The sequence below is a fragment of the Herpailurus yagouaroundi genome, unplaced genomic scaffold, assembly GCF_014898765.1.
Source record: "Herpailurus yagouaroundi ecotype Mexico unplaced genomic scaffold, PumYag 163, whole genome shotgun sequence".
Lineage (NCBI taxonomy): Eukaryota > Metazoa > Chordata > Mammalia > Carnivora > Felidae > Herpailurus > Herpailurus yagouaroundi.
The window spans coordinates 60786704-60800929 of record NW_024412404.1 but is presented as its reverse complement, the minus strand read 5'-3'; the positions used below and the strand labels follow the sequence as shown (position 1 = coordinate 60800929).

Sequence of the window (14226 nt, the reverse complement as noted above, 5' to 3'; positions counted from 1 at the left end):
AAAAAAAATTTAAAAAAAAAAAATTAAAAAAAAAAAAAGAGTAAAAACAAAAACAAAGCCACGCAACTGGAAGTCAGGAGAAACCAGCTCCTGCCGTGCTGCTTCTCACTTTATGATCTCGGGTGAGTCACTTAACCCATGTGGTCTCCATTTCCCTTTCCGGAAACAGGGAGTAGACATAGATTTCTAAGGTTTCTTTCAGCTCCAAGAATTATAGGTCTATGATTTAAACTTAAATCCTGGGGTGCCCGGCTGGCTCAGTTGGAGGAGTGGGAGTCTGTTGTTCTCACCCACGTCGGGTGTAGACTACATAAAATAAATAAATAAATAAAATTTTAAAGCAAACTTAAGTGAAATCCTTGTTCTGGTACAATCTTACTGACAGCATTTTAAGGAACTCCTCAGAAAGGCTGGCAGAGCTTTGCAGAATCAGGGCCAAATCGGATACTTTCATGGACCAAACACAGGGAATGTGAGGACCAGGGCCTGAATCACGTCGTGTGCTCTGAGATTCTTCTCAGATGAATTGCTTGCTTTGCTTCCCACTCCTCTTCCAATTACGTGTAAATCTAAAAGTGATGAGGTTTTTGGCTGCTTTCAGGCTTTGTCCACAGGTAGCCATCTTGCATGAGGGCAAGCCTCTGACATACTCAATGGGTAGGCGTGTGTGGGGTGGGGGGCAGAGGGAGGGGTCCCCAGGAGTTCTTTGGTGCAAGGGGCTGGGTGTTTGGGCCAGCTGAGAACGAGACAGGGGTCAGGGTGAGAGGGGGGGGCATACAGCAAGAACGGCTAGGCACGAGGGGTGGGCAGGTGTTAGAGAAGGGAGCGCTGATCGAGAACGCTGAATTGCACTAGCGTGGGCAGCTCTAGAAGGGAGGTACTGGCTTCTGGCAAGGTAGAGCACACCCTCAGGGGTGGGGGTTAAGAAACACTGACTTGGAACCATCACTGCAACCATCGAGTGGAGGGGTCTGGGGCTGAGAGAGCAGGCAGAGGCCCGACAGGAGTCTGGGGAGAAGCGTGGTGCATAGAGGACACTGGCACTTCTCTCTGTTGCCCTCCACCCGTGTCATTTGCTCCCTCCCTTCGGAACAGTGCCCTCCCATTTCTTCCTTTCTGTCCTTTAGTTGGTCTTGGTATGCAACCGGTGTATATTAACTTATATACACGCAAAATGAAGGTTCCATGTTTCCTTTCCTTTCCTCATAAAGTCGAACACTGAACATTTTTTATTCTTCTTAAAAACACCCCTTAAATTATTTTATCCATATGTGATCCTTAACTTCCTGCTCTGGGGCCGAACAGTCCTTGGGAGGGTGCTGGAGCAGGCTTTCATTGTAAACCACTGAGGCCAAGGTTTATACCATCCCTCCCCTTTCCCTAACCTAACACAGTGCCCCAAACACATAGGTGTTTGTTCACAAACAAGTGAATTTGGATGCCCTCGGTTTTACATGTGACTTTATAGCCACAATCAGCTACAGACCTAAATTCATTAGTTGTTTTTTTTTTAATTCCAGTTCTTTTTTTTTTTTTTTTAATTTATTTTTGAGAGAGAGACACATATGCAGAGAGAGGGAGAGAGAGAATCCCAAGCAGGCTCCATGCTGTCATCGCAGAGCCTGATGAGCAGCTCAGTCTCACAAACTGTGAGATCATGACCTGAGCCGAAATCAAGAGTTGGGTGCTTCACCAACTGAGCCACCCAGGCGCCCCGAAATTCACTAGTTTTTATCAATTAATATTTTAATGAGGACTAAAAGTGACAAAGAATGTGGCTTACCTAAAAAGTTTTGAACAAGGCTGGTGATTATGGATTTCTGTAATTAGAAAGAAAAAAACACATCTCAGTTAATCTGGTAAGATACAGGCAACTATCAAATAGCCCAGGATTTTTCTTTGTTTTCTTAACTAAAATCTTGAATAAAAAGACAGCTTTCCTCTCCCTAGTAGGTACTAGTGAAGGCAGTGTGCCTTCTTAACACTTCAACTCAGGGACGCATTCTCAGTACAAAGTCAACTGGAGAACAAGTTCTGTTTCCATCTGTCCACATACGAGAAGCACACATCTGAAAGCTTTTATTCAGAACACACAGCTATTGTGTGCCCTCATTCAATCTCACCTAGTTAAACAAAGCATAAGAGGAAAAAGTAACAACTGACTGGAAGCATTTAATCAAAGTGTATGAGCACAGTGAGGACAGCTTGGGGAGAGGAGGGCCTAACCACCCCACCATCAATAACCCACTAATGGGCTCAGGACAACTTGGGCCAGGTGTTTTGAGGGGGAAGGGAGGAGGAGACGCTGGAGGCCTGTTAACCCTTTCAAAGACGGCCAGCACCAAGGGAAACAGTCATTTAGAAGGCAGATCCTAATGGCTTCTGGAACTATTGCTGGGATTAACCAGAGTGAACAATTTCTTCAAGCTCATCAGGGGGCTTGGGGTCTGGGTTGCTTTACAAGACCATGAGACTAATTAACCATTCAATTGTATTAATAACATTCTTCTGGACGGACAGAGGCTAATCACCTGTTGTTTACAAAGCCACAGGCACAGAGTTCCAGGCTACAATTTTAACGCAATTAAAATGAAACCATGACCCTGGAGGACATGGGACTGTGTCCGTTAGCTTCTGTCCTAATGTTAACGCTGCCAGAACATGTGACGAATGCAGTTCCCCCACTGGGAAGATGAGTTCCTCGCCTCGCGTAGCTGTTGACGAAGTGGCGCAAATAAGAAACCTTCATCTAGAAACTGTTCTCTTTCATCACCGAGCATAATACATTACACCATCTTACGTTATTTCAGATACTCTTGGTCAAGCGATTAGAACGTGGAACATTTGTAGCAAAAACTTTAAAAAGAGTTCAGGAGAAAGAGAAAAAACTCACCTGCTACTTTAAAGGGTATTTTCAGAAACCCCCTCGAGTCAGTTCTGAACCCCAAATACACATTGTTGTCATCAACTGCCCCAGCAGACTTCTGTCATGGTTTACAACTGGGATTAGAAGCACACTAAAGATGTGTCCTAGATACCGTGTGGCATTTGCTAAAGGAAGCTGAATCTTTCTCTTAGAAGATTTTTTGCCAGGCCTAAGCGCTCCATGGAGAAGACTGGGTGAAAGCCTGAAACGTGATAAAGCCGCAGATGACCCGGAAGCTGGCTGGCACGCTGGCTGATAGGTAGGCCTCTGAAAACAGGCAGAAGCAGGGCAGCCTCGCTTGCGGTCCCAGAGTCTGCCGTGCCTCTAAGCTCATCCGGGTGGTCAAGACTCCTCTTTACACGTACAGGGCGTCTCTTCACTCATTTTCGTAGAAGTTCGCTACCCCCGGACCTTCGGCTGTTCCCGCCAATCGATCATCCTACCTCTGCTTCTCCTTCTGGGGGTGACTCAGTTCCACTACTCCCAACCTTTCCAGTAACTGCAGTGGTGTCACTTCATTAACCAAGGAAGCCCTTGGGTGGTGGTCTGCTCCCTCCCCTTCCTAGAACGAAGGGTGGACAGCTCTATTTAGAGTTAGCACAGGGGCGCCTGGGTGGCTCGGCCGGTTGGGTGTCCGAGTTCGGTTCAGGTCATGATCTCGCAGTCGGTGAGTTCCGAGCCCCGTGTCAGGCTCTGTGCTGACAGCTCAATGCCTGGAGCCTGCTTCCGATTCTGTGTCTCCCTCTCTTTCTGCCCCTCCCCCACTCATGCTGTGTGTGTGTGTGTGTGTGTGTGTGTGTGTGTGTGTGTGTGTGTGTCTCTCTCTCTCCCAAAAATAAAGATTTTAAAGCGAATTAGCACAGCCTTTAAAATGAATATGTAATCAACACAAAACGCGACACTTGGTGTTCCGAACGTAGCGTTCTTTATGAAGTCCTTATTATAGAGGGAAAGATAAAGGGGTCTGCACATGGATTCAGACATGTGCAGCAAATACCAACTTTGGTCACTTCATTTTGTTTGGAACATCTCGTCCTGGAGGTTAAGCTGTGCCAGGAAGTTTCTTTACACCACTGGTCTGAAACATTACTCAAGGCACTTCAGCTAACGATTGCCCTTCCCACCCAGATTTTCCAGAGTCCCCGGTTTATATTTCTAACATGTATTCATTTTTAAAAGAAAACTATTGCAATGATAACAATACTTTTAAGACAATACCAGCAAACGCTTTGCCCATAAGATCCATAATCTGTTTCAAACAATGAAATGAATACAGCTAATAAGCTAAACGTTGTGCAGCAAAAGATGGTTGTCATGGTGCTGTAGTAACTGGGACACTCTATCAATCGGTACTTCTCCGTATTTACAATACCATAGAAACGTACTTACTGCGAGAACCCGAAGGCTTATAAAGCAGATATGCTTATAAAGCATTAAACTGTAGAATTGGAATTAGTTTCCCATTCTATTTCTTTAAAAATAAATAAATAGCCAGAATATTCATCAGAAATGCTGCTTTGGTGAGCACACCAGGTAAGAGAGCTCTTTCTTGCATGGTTTGCTGTCAGTTAACTCTGGCATTTTAACCTTCAAATACCAAATTCGTTTTTGAAAATCCAAGTGCAAACAATAAAACTGCACACATGTCCAATGAAACCAAAGTCTCTATCACAGAATTTTAAAGAGTTAAGCAAAACAAAAACAAAATCTCAGTGAAAGAAGGGCTACATCCCGTATATCAAGTCTTTATAATAAGTCATTATTGGGGCACCTGGGTGGCTCCGTCGGTTAAGCGTCCGGCTTTGGCTCAGCTCATTATCTCACAGTTTGTGGGTTTGAGCTCTGCGTCGGGGCTCTGTGCTGACAGCTTGGAGCCTGGAGCCTGGAGCCTGCTTGGGATTCTGTCTCCCTCTCTTTCTGCCCCTCCCGCTTGCATTCTGTCTCTGTCTCTCAAAAATGAATAAGCATTAAAAAAAAAAAAAATTTCTAGTAAGTCATTATTGTGGGGAGTAGGTTTTATAGGTTTGGTCCTTTAGGAAATTAACTATTTCTTGTCCCCGCCCCCACAATCCTAACCCCCGCCCCCGTCCCCCCGCCCCCGCTCCCCCCCCAGTCCTCATCCCGGCCTCCCAACCCACGTACTAGAAGGCTTTCAGAACAGGCTTGACATTGCTGATGTGGCCCCAACATAACCTAACCTTCCAGCAAGATTTCAAACCAGCAACCAGTCCCCTTCACACATTCTGTATTTTAACTGTGTAGAAACAGGCCAGATTCCCTGTATATTTTATGCACTCCTTGCTCTAGGTTCCCCTGAATGCACTGCCCACTAGCCCTGAGTTCACCTCCTTCAGGTCACCATTACTGATTTTCCCCACTAGCAGGTTTTCCTTTTCCACTTAGGGGCTCGTCTCTGTTCCTTTCTTACAGTACCCATCTTGTGCTTTGCCTGGTATCTCTGCTTACTTGTCTTCTCCTCCCCACACTCCTGGCAGCAGGAGATGCATCTGGATATCCCCCTCGCTGTGTGGCACGTGCCTCACACGCGACAGTCAACAGATGTTGGCCGCAGAAGTGAAATGTCCCCTGCTGGGTTCTGAGCATCAGGACATGCTGTTTGGTGACATGCTTGAGGTGCAGTTTGATCCCTAGTTATCAAAAAGGGGCTTGGGGCGCCTGGGTAGCTCAGTCGGTTGAGTGACCGACTTTGGCTCGGATCATGATCTCATGGTTTGTGAGCTTGAGCCCCACGTCGGGCTCTGTGCTGACAGCTCAGGGCCTGGAGCCCGCTTCTGATTCTGTGTCCCCCTGTCTCTCTCTGCCCCTCCCCCACTCATGCTCTGTCTCTCTCTCAGAAATAAATAAACATTAAAAAATTTTTTTTAAAAAGGGGTGCTGATGCAAAGAGGGTGGGCGCATCTATAAATGCTCTTCACCTTCCTCAGCAATCGCCCCCAAATCGACTGGGTTGTTCTTCAGAAAGCTGTTTCGAGGGGCACCTGGGTGGCTCAGTCGGATAAGGGTCCGACTTTGGCTCAGGTCACAATCTCACTGTTCATGAGTTCAAGCCCCGCGTCGGGCTCTGTGCTGACAGCTCGGACCTGGAGCCTGTTTCGGATTCTCTGTTTCCCTCTCTCTCTGCCTCTGCCTGCTCGTCTCTCAAAAATAAACATTTTAAAAGTTTTAAAAAAAAATAAAAGAAAGAAAGCTGCTTCCATTCAGCAAACTGCTCGTGTAAACAAGTGTGAACATTGTTGCCAGATCCTTCCAGGAAGCACCAGCCCAACAGATCCATTCGTTCCAGTACGTGGGGAGGCTGACAATGGGGAATAGCCCGAGCCGCAAACTTGGGATTCGCTGTGGTTTCAAAGAGACAATCAAGCAAAATAGCACACAGCACTTCAGTAAAAGACCAGTTAGTAAGAGACAGCTTTACAAGGCTTCCTACACATAGAGTCATACGCTGCAAGTCCACACTGACTTATAAAACATTCCCTACCAGTTATCGGTGCAAGTGATTTGCGTTGTGATTTTAATGGTCTTCTATGTGCCTTTAATCTTTCAGATTAAAATCGGGAAAGGGCCAAAGAACAAAACAAACAGCACTGATACAGAAAAAGTATCTCTAAGCTCAGTGATAAACTCACTTACCGATTACTTGCAGAAATTCTGTGTTGCTGATTTGTGAGTCACTGATGCTAAAGGTTTCCTCTTGTCTTACCTCTCCCAGCAGAAATCCTTCCTAAAAGTAATGAGAGAAAATAGTCGCAGACTAAAAATAAAGATGATTTTTTACTGGAATTAAAAGGAATGGAGGGCATTATAATTTTATAACAATGTTTAACAATAATCCAAAAAGCTTGCCAAAGAAACTACTCTTCTATAAACCCACAAGGAAGACTAAAGCAATCTGAGATATATCGATTAACTGGATTGTTTGAAAAAAGTATTCCATACACGATGAGATACTTTAATCCCTTAAGAAAAAAAAAACTGCTATTTTTTTTGGAAGCAAAAATAAGTAGAGTGAATTCATTTCTTAAACCCTACTGAGCGTAATAACCAATATCAAAAAAGCTCAGGAAGCAGAAATATTCCAAGGTTGTTTTCTGGAAACAGCATACAATTTATTTCATTGTTCTAAAAGCACTGTTAATGATAAAAGGATAAAGAAGTTTAACACAAAGCACAACGAAATCCTGGGTCACTCGGCACATAACCTACTGTGTACTTGCTGCCATGCTCAGCACAGGCACAGTTGGAGAACATTCACTGGCTGTCACAATAACTTTCCTAAGAGGGTGAACTAATAGGCTGTTCTGCAATCGCCCTTCCGGGAGAGCCATGTGCTTACTCCTTCCTCCATTTTGCTTTTTTTTTTTTTAAAGTATATTTATTCTGTGAGAGAGAGAGAGAGAGAGAGAGAGAGAGAGGATGCATGGGAGGGGCAGAAAGGGTGCGGGGGGAGAGAGAGAGAATCCCTAACAGGCTCCACACTGTTAGCGTGGAGCCGACATGGGGCTTGAACTCACCAAACATGAGATCACGACCTGAGCTGAAATCGAGAGTTGGACACTTAACCGACTGAGCCACCCGGGCGCCCCGGTCCGTTTGGCTCTTTACTCAGATGGCACCTTATTAGATGGCCAATGTAATGGAAACAGGGACTGTCACACACCCTGTCTCCTGTCCCCTGCATTCTTTTTCTTCTCAGTCTTCTCACTATCCGCCATAGTACATCCTTGTATTAACAAAGAAATGCCTACACCTACTAAAATGTAAGCTCCATGAGAGCAGGGACTCTGTGTTTGCTCACTGCTATATCTCAGCACCCAGCACAGTGCCCAGCCTAACACATTGGAGGTGCTCAATAAATACTGGTTGAGGATATTTGTTGAAACAGTGCCCCCCCCCTCTTTCAAATGTTTTATGTATTTATTTAGAGAGAGAGCAAGGGAGGGGCAGAAAGAGAAAGAGAGCACGGGGTAGAGAGAGAGAGACAGAGGATCTGACACGGGCTCCGAGCTGATAGCAAAGAGCCCGATGTGGGGTTCGAACCCACGAGCCATGAGATAATGACCTGAGCTGAAGTCAGACGCTTAACCGACTGCACCACCCAGGTGCTCCAAAACAATGCCCTTGTACTACATACCTTTCTATTCTAGGCTAACCCTTCAAATCAATTAAAGGAATCTCCGAGTTTAAAAATATTCCCAGTTGAGGGGAGCCTGGATGGCTCAACCAGTTGAGCATCCGACTCTGGATTTCAGCTCAGATCATGCATGATCTCATGATTCGTGGGTTCGAACCCTGCGTTGGGCTGTGGGCTGACAGCACGGAACCTGCTTGGGATTCTGTCTCCCCTCTCTGCCCTTCCCCACCACTCACTCTCTCTCCCTCCCTCTCAAAAATAAGCATTAAAAAATACATATTTCCAGTTGGAATCTGTGGAGGTGAGGAGGGAGAGATAGATGCTTTACAGCATAGTTTTGTGTTGAATTAGGGGAGTGTCCTAAAATCCCAAATCATCACGTACAGGGTATTTCTCAAATTTAAGTAATATACAGATCCCCTCTAAAAAATTTTCTCTCAAGCACCTGGGTGGCTCAGTGGGTTGAGCATCCGATTCTTGATTTCGGCTCAGGTCATGATCTCATAGTTCGTGGGACAGAGCACCGCATGGCTCTCTGCACTGAGAGTGAGGAGCCTGCTTGGGATTCTCTCTCTCCCTCTCTCTCTGCCCCCCTCCCCACAATGGATGCATGCACATGTGCTCTCACTCAAAATAAATTAAAACATTAAAAAAATTTTTTCTCTCAAACCTAAAGGAGTGTTCATGACTACTAGTTTGAGAAACAGTGACTTTTATTCCATACAAGTCTTTCAGTTATGAGCTCTCGCTACAAAAGAGAAGCTCTGTCTTTGTAACAAATTAATAAAAATTAAAATGAAAAAAAGTTTAAATTTCTATAGAACTTCACACTTAAGAATGTATCTACAGATCCTTAGTGTTCCACAGTCTAGGACTGCCAGATTTAGAAAATAAAAATACAGGCTACTCAGTTAAGTGTGAATTTCAGATAAACAATGAACAATTTTTTATGTAATATTTAGGATATACTGACACTAAAAAATTACTTCCCATTTATCTGAAATTCACATTTAGTTGAGTACCCTGTATTTTACCTGGAAACTCTATCATAGTCCTCAGATTGAAAAAGTCAACAGTGACATCAAGACATTCCAAAGCCAAGTATAAAATGAATGTTTATTATCTACTGGTCTGGATTATCTGAGCCACTGTTACTTTATAGCGGAAGGAGGCAAACTGTGGTATGTGGGTTCAATCTAGCTTCATGCCTGTTAGTGTACAGCCGACAAGTTAAGAATAGGTTCTACTTTTAAATGGTTGAAAAAAATAAAAAATAGGAATAGTTCATGGATGTGAAAATTATATGAAATTCAAATTTCAGAGTCCATAACTAAAGTTTTACTGGAAACATTCACCCTAATTTATTTATTGTCTTTGGCTGCTTTCTTCATCCAACAGCAGAATTGAGTAGTTGCTACAGAGACTGGCTCACAAAACCTAAAACATTTACTATTTGGCCCTTTACAGAAAATGCTTGCTCACCTCAGCTCTACAGAATGAGTGATTTTAAACTAATTTATTTCCTGGACAAAACAAGAATGCACTACAAAAGCAAGTTTTTGATTCCTCAACTTTAAAATGTATAAAATTGAAATTAAAGTAGTCTACATATATAATCGTGGCAAGGTTAACATAAACAGCTATGGCCATGTGAAATAAAGTTGCAAACTATTTGGAGACATACTTCCATATCATGGCAAAGACTTCCACAAAGTCTAGCACCATGTCTGGCAAAGCACAGATATAAGGAACTATCTCTCGAATTAAATTAATAACAATCTAAGTAACATGGCCATGTCACTGCTGTTTGTAGAACATCTATCCAAGAGGTAACTTATTCTTAACAATAGTCTTGCCTTCTGCAAAAACTGTGATATTACTAGGTAGTCCAAGAACTACAGATGTTAAGAAGCATTGCTGAAACCATGTTTAATACTTCTAAGGCCATCAGGAGTATCACAAACCACCTATATATGGAACTTCATTACATTACAAAATAGCTGCCTATAGTATCACAGGCCTTAGTGTCCAGAGACGTGAGCTAACTCTGGAAACACCCATGTGTATTCCTATCTCCACTATCAACATCGAAGAGATGAAAAGTACAATAATTTCATGATACCCAACTTACTAACAGAATCACCTCTCTGTGTGATCAGTTTTTACTAATGGAGGCTAAGATTGCAGACATGAAACCAAACCCAGTTCCTTATTCTGCAGTGTATCATTTTGCTTTGTAATGACAACCACAACCCCCCCACACACACACACTTATTAAATAAATTTGAATAATTTGACATCTTTTCAAATAACCCCTCAATTTGGTGGACAGATTACATATGTAAAGATAAAAGTTACCTAGTTTCACAAAGAAACTTCCATCCAGGCGAATGACATTAAAAAGACAATTCGCGAAATAAAGACATTGAAGCAGACAAGCTTTGCTCTCTGGGAGCTCCGAAGCCTATGCATTTCCGATCACTCATACGTAGGCCTGTCATTTCCCTATTTCGCTGCGACGAGCGCCGTGGTTTTAGAACATTCGCCAAGGAACTAAATATGCAACTTCAAGGCAAACAGACCCTACACCTAAACACTCCTGTTTACATTCTCCATTTTCCATCGAGGTGAAGAAAACACACGAACGTATCTAACGAGTATGAATAGTGACAGCCATGGTTTCTTTCCCTAGTCGCACCCCACAACAACCTGTGAGACCGGCGGGCGGGGCAGGGTGCCTCGGTTCCCAGACTAAAGCTCGGTCTCTCCGCTCTCTGCCGACCCCGGGAGCCCCTCGCAAGTCTAGAAGCCTCTCAGGGAGGGGCAGGAGCTCGGTTTCCACTAAGCGACTCCAGACACTGCTGGCTGCCAACCGAGACAGCTTTGCTAAAAACAAGACGGCTGTCCTGAGAGGGCCAGGAGGTGGCAGGCACCGAATGAGGGGGCCCATCCCAGGGGCGAAGGAGCCCAGGGTAGCAGGAGCTCGCCGGGGGCGGGAGCCGCCCGGGTCACCTGCCCCTCGGGCCAGCCCGGGAGCCCAGGGGGTGAGCCGCGAGCGGTTCCAGCTTGGCCGCAGGCGCCGGCCCGGGACGGAGGCTGGAGGCTCCAGCGGCCGCGGCGGGGGGCCCGGCACCTACGTGGTCAGCGTTGCTGTTGGCGCTGTGGAAACACACAGCGCTGAAGGTGTAGCCCGAAATGGAAGCCGCCATGATGGAAATCTCCAACTCCCCCATCATGCCCCGCGGAGGGCACGCAGCCTTCCGGCCGGCCCCGCCCCTTGGCATCCTGGGAAATGAAGTTTTTGGCGGGTGAGGCCAAGCGGCGAGACGCAGATTTGCCCTATTGGAACCCAACCCCCGCGAAGTGTCCTCCGTCTCGGGCCCTGCACATCTCAGATACCGCCTATTCTGCATAGCCCTCGAGAGTTCCCCAAATCATTTTTTCTCTTTGCAAATGAAACTCTTACTAATAAAATCCAACTCAAGAATGAAAGGAGGGAGATGATTCAAGCAAGTGCGCGGTTTGCGTTTGACATAGAAAGAAAATGCTATTATTTCCATTTTCGTAGGACCACTCTGGCTGCAGCGTGGAGGCTATAATGTGGCAGAGGGGGAAGGGTGGTACTGTAATCCGCAGGAGGGAGGTGTCTTTGGGGGTGGTTGGAAGTGAAATGGTGGTAGCAGTGAAGGTGGGAAGGGATTGGATTCTGTAACAAAAGGACACGAATTTAACGAAAAATCATGCAAAGAAGGTTGGAACAACAAATTTAAAAAAAAAAAAAAAACAGCAAAAATTAAATCTCGCAAAGTTAGGTAAAGAAGCTCAGGAATCACCATTCTTCTCTTTGTCCGATCTTTCAGGTTCGAAACTGGACTTCTGATCTCCCACAAGTCTCCTTGTACCACGCTCTCCAAAAGTTCAGCAGAAGGACTGTTTTCTGACTGTTGCACAGGCCCAAAACCTTGGAATCATGGTTGACCTCCCCCACCTTTGATCCGTCAGCACAGTCTTAAAAATATATCGAGAATCCTACAACTCATCACCAGCACACCTATCACCTATCATGGTGGTCTAAATCATCAATTCTTTCCTGGGTCTTTATAACAGTCTCTGACTCAAGAGCCCTGAACTGGGGGCAATTTTACCCCTCAGGGGACATTTGGTAGTGTCTGGAGGCATTTTTGGATGTCACAACTTGGCGGAGGGTGCCGCTGGTAATAGTGGTTAGAGGGCAGCCAAATATCCTACAATGCATAGGACCCCCACCTCCCCCACGGGATGAGGTTGAGAAACCCTGGGTTCCACCTTGTCTTCAACCCCTTCCCTGCCAAATCTAATCTCAACCCAGCAACTAAATTGGTCATGCTAAAACTTAAAATTTAGGGGCGTCTGGGTGGCTCAGTCAGTGAAGCGTCCAACCTCGGCTCAGGTCATGATCTCACGGTTCATCGGTTCGAGTCCTGCATTGGGCTCTGCGCTGACAGCTCAGAGCCTGGAGCCAGCTTCAGATTCTGTGTCTCCCTCCCTCTCTCTCTGCCCTCCCCTGCTCGCACTCTGTGTGTGTCTCTCTCTTTATGTTTAAATAAACATTAAAAAAATTTTTTTTTTAATTTAAAGCATGTTGCTTCTTGGTCTAAACCTAAACCTTGTAATGACTTGGTTCCTATCACTCATCTGACTTCCTTTCTTGCCCCTGCCCCCTTTGTTCACTCGGCTTCAGCCACACTAGTCTTTCTGCTTCCTGGGTATCCCTATCTCATCCTACCTCAGGGCCTTTGCACTTGCTGTTCCCTTTGCCTAGAGTGCTCTTCTCACAGATAGTTGCAAGGTTTACTCCTTTATCTCTGCTCTAGATGCTCTGATGTGTGACCCATATCCACCCTTGCAGGACTTACTATTCTACCATACGCAGCTTCTTCCCCAGCTGGGGAAATTGTCAGCTTTCCCATGGACTTGCCTTCAGTATAGTGTCATTGCCTGAGATCATTCCTCATTTTCTGGGTGACCAACATTCAATGCCTCATCAATATAGATGGATAAAGGCTCACCTCCTTCCTTCCAACCTGGGGCAATTCCAAAGGGTCATCCCAGCTCCAGAGTGCCCTGTAGGGGAAAGAGGTGTTAGCTGAGGTGCTGTTGTAATGGTACCCCAGTCCGCCAACTTCCTCCATCCAGCTCTGTTTCTTTCCCTTCCCCAGTAGGTGGTGATCCTGAGAGCACTCCCTAGTAATCTTCTTTCGTGTTCATCTCAGTCTTAGACTCTGCTTCCCTGGGGATATAACGTATGACAACCTGTTGCAGATTTTCACTTAGGGCCACCTGGTCAGAGAATCCTTCTCTTATCACCCTAACCAGACTGCAGCCCCAGCCTGACCTTCTCAATATTCCTTCCCTGCTTTCCCTTCCCCTTTCCTACTCATCACCATCTAACATCATCCCTATTTTATTCATTTCTCAGCATATTGTCTTTGTCTCTCCGCTGGCACATTCTGAACTGCATGTGGACAGGGATTCATCTTTGATTTGCTTACTGCTGTAGTCCAGCATTTGGGATAACGCCTGGCATGTAGCTATTACCCAGCACGTGACTGCATGCCCCCCCCCCCCCATGATTGTTGAGTGAAAGTTGCATAAAAAGTGGGAGGGTCCCACAGAAGATGGTTGTATTTTATCAGCAGGTGCTAGAGGGGAACGGAGACCAAAGAAGCTAGTAAAAGGAATAAGCTCATTACTAACAAGGTGCCTTGGGTGGTGCCCCTGAGGAAAAGATTTGAGACGCAGAAGATGAGAGAGGAAAGAGCCAGATGGATCAACAGCATTTTCGGGGAGAAGGAGAAAGAGAAAGAGAAAGGGAGATGAGTAGCTGCAGTGAGATTCTGAAACTTGGGGAAAGATGAGAATAAGGAATTTTTAGGATGCAGTGTTGTGTATCGTATGACGGAATTCCTCTTGACTGCCTTCTTAGGAAAACCTTCAGCAAAACTTCTACGGTGATCGAACACACCCATGTAGTGGTTGCGAAGCAGGTTTTAGAGTGGACCGCTTGGGTTCCGGTGTCAGGTGTAGCACTCACTGTGTGATCCGGAGCAACTTCTCTGCGCCTTGGTTTGCTCCTGTGTAAAATGAGGTACCTGCCTGCTGTGGCAAT

The 14226-nt window shown here is 45.4% G+C and overlaps 1 protein-coding gene across 1 annotated transcript in view; it reads right to left on the bottom strand.

Moving 5' to 3' along the window:
* Positions 1-11337, bottom strand: part of ABRAXAS2 (abraxas 2, BRISC complex subunit) — a 33778-nt gene extending 22441 nt beyond the window's left edge. The window contains exons 1-4 of the mRNA XM_040486931.1: positions 11216-11337; positions 6578-6668; positions 1784-1820; positions 651-736 (exon numbers count right to left, since the gene is read on the bottom strand). Coding sequence (XP_040342865.1) covers positions 651-736; positions 1784-1820; positions 6578-6668; positions 11216-11314 — 313 coding nt within the window. The 5' untranslated portion in view covers positions 11315-11337. The remainder of the gene's footprint in view (positions 1-650; positions 737-1783; positions 1821-6577; positions 6669-11215) is intronic.
* Between the last annotated feature and the right edge of the window lie 2889 nt (positions 11338-14226).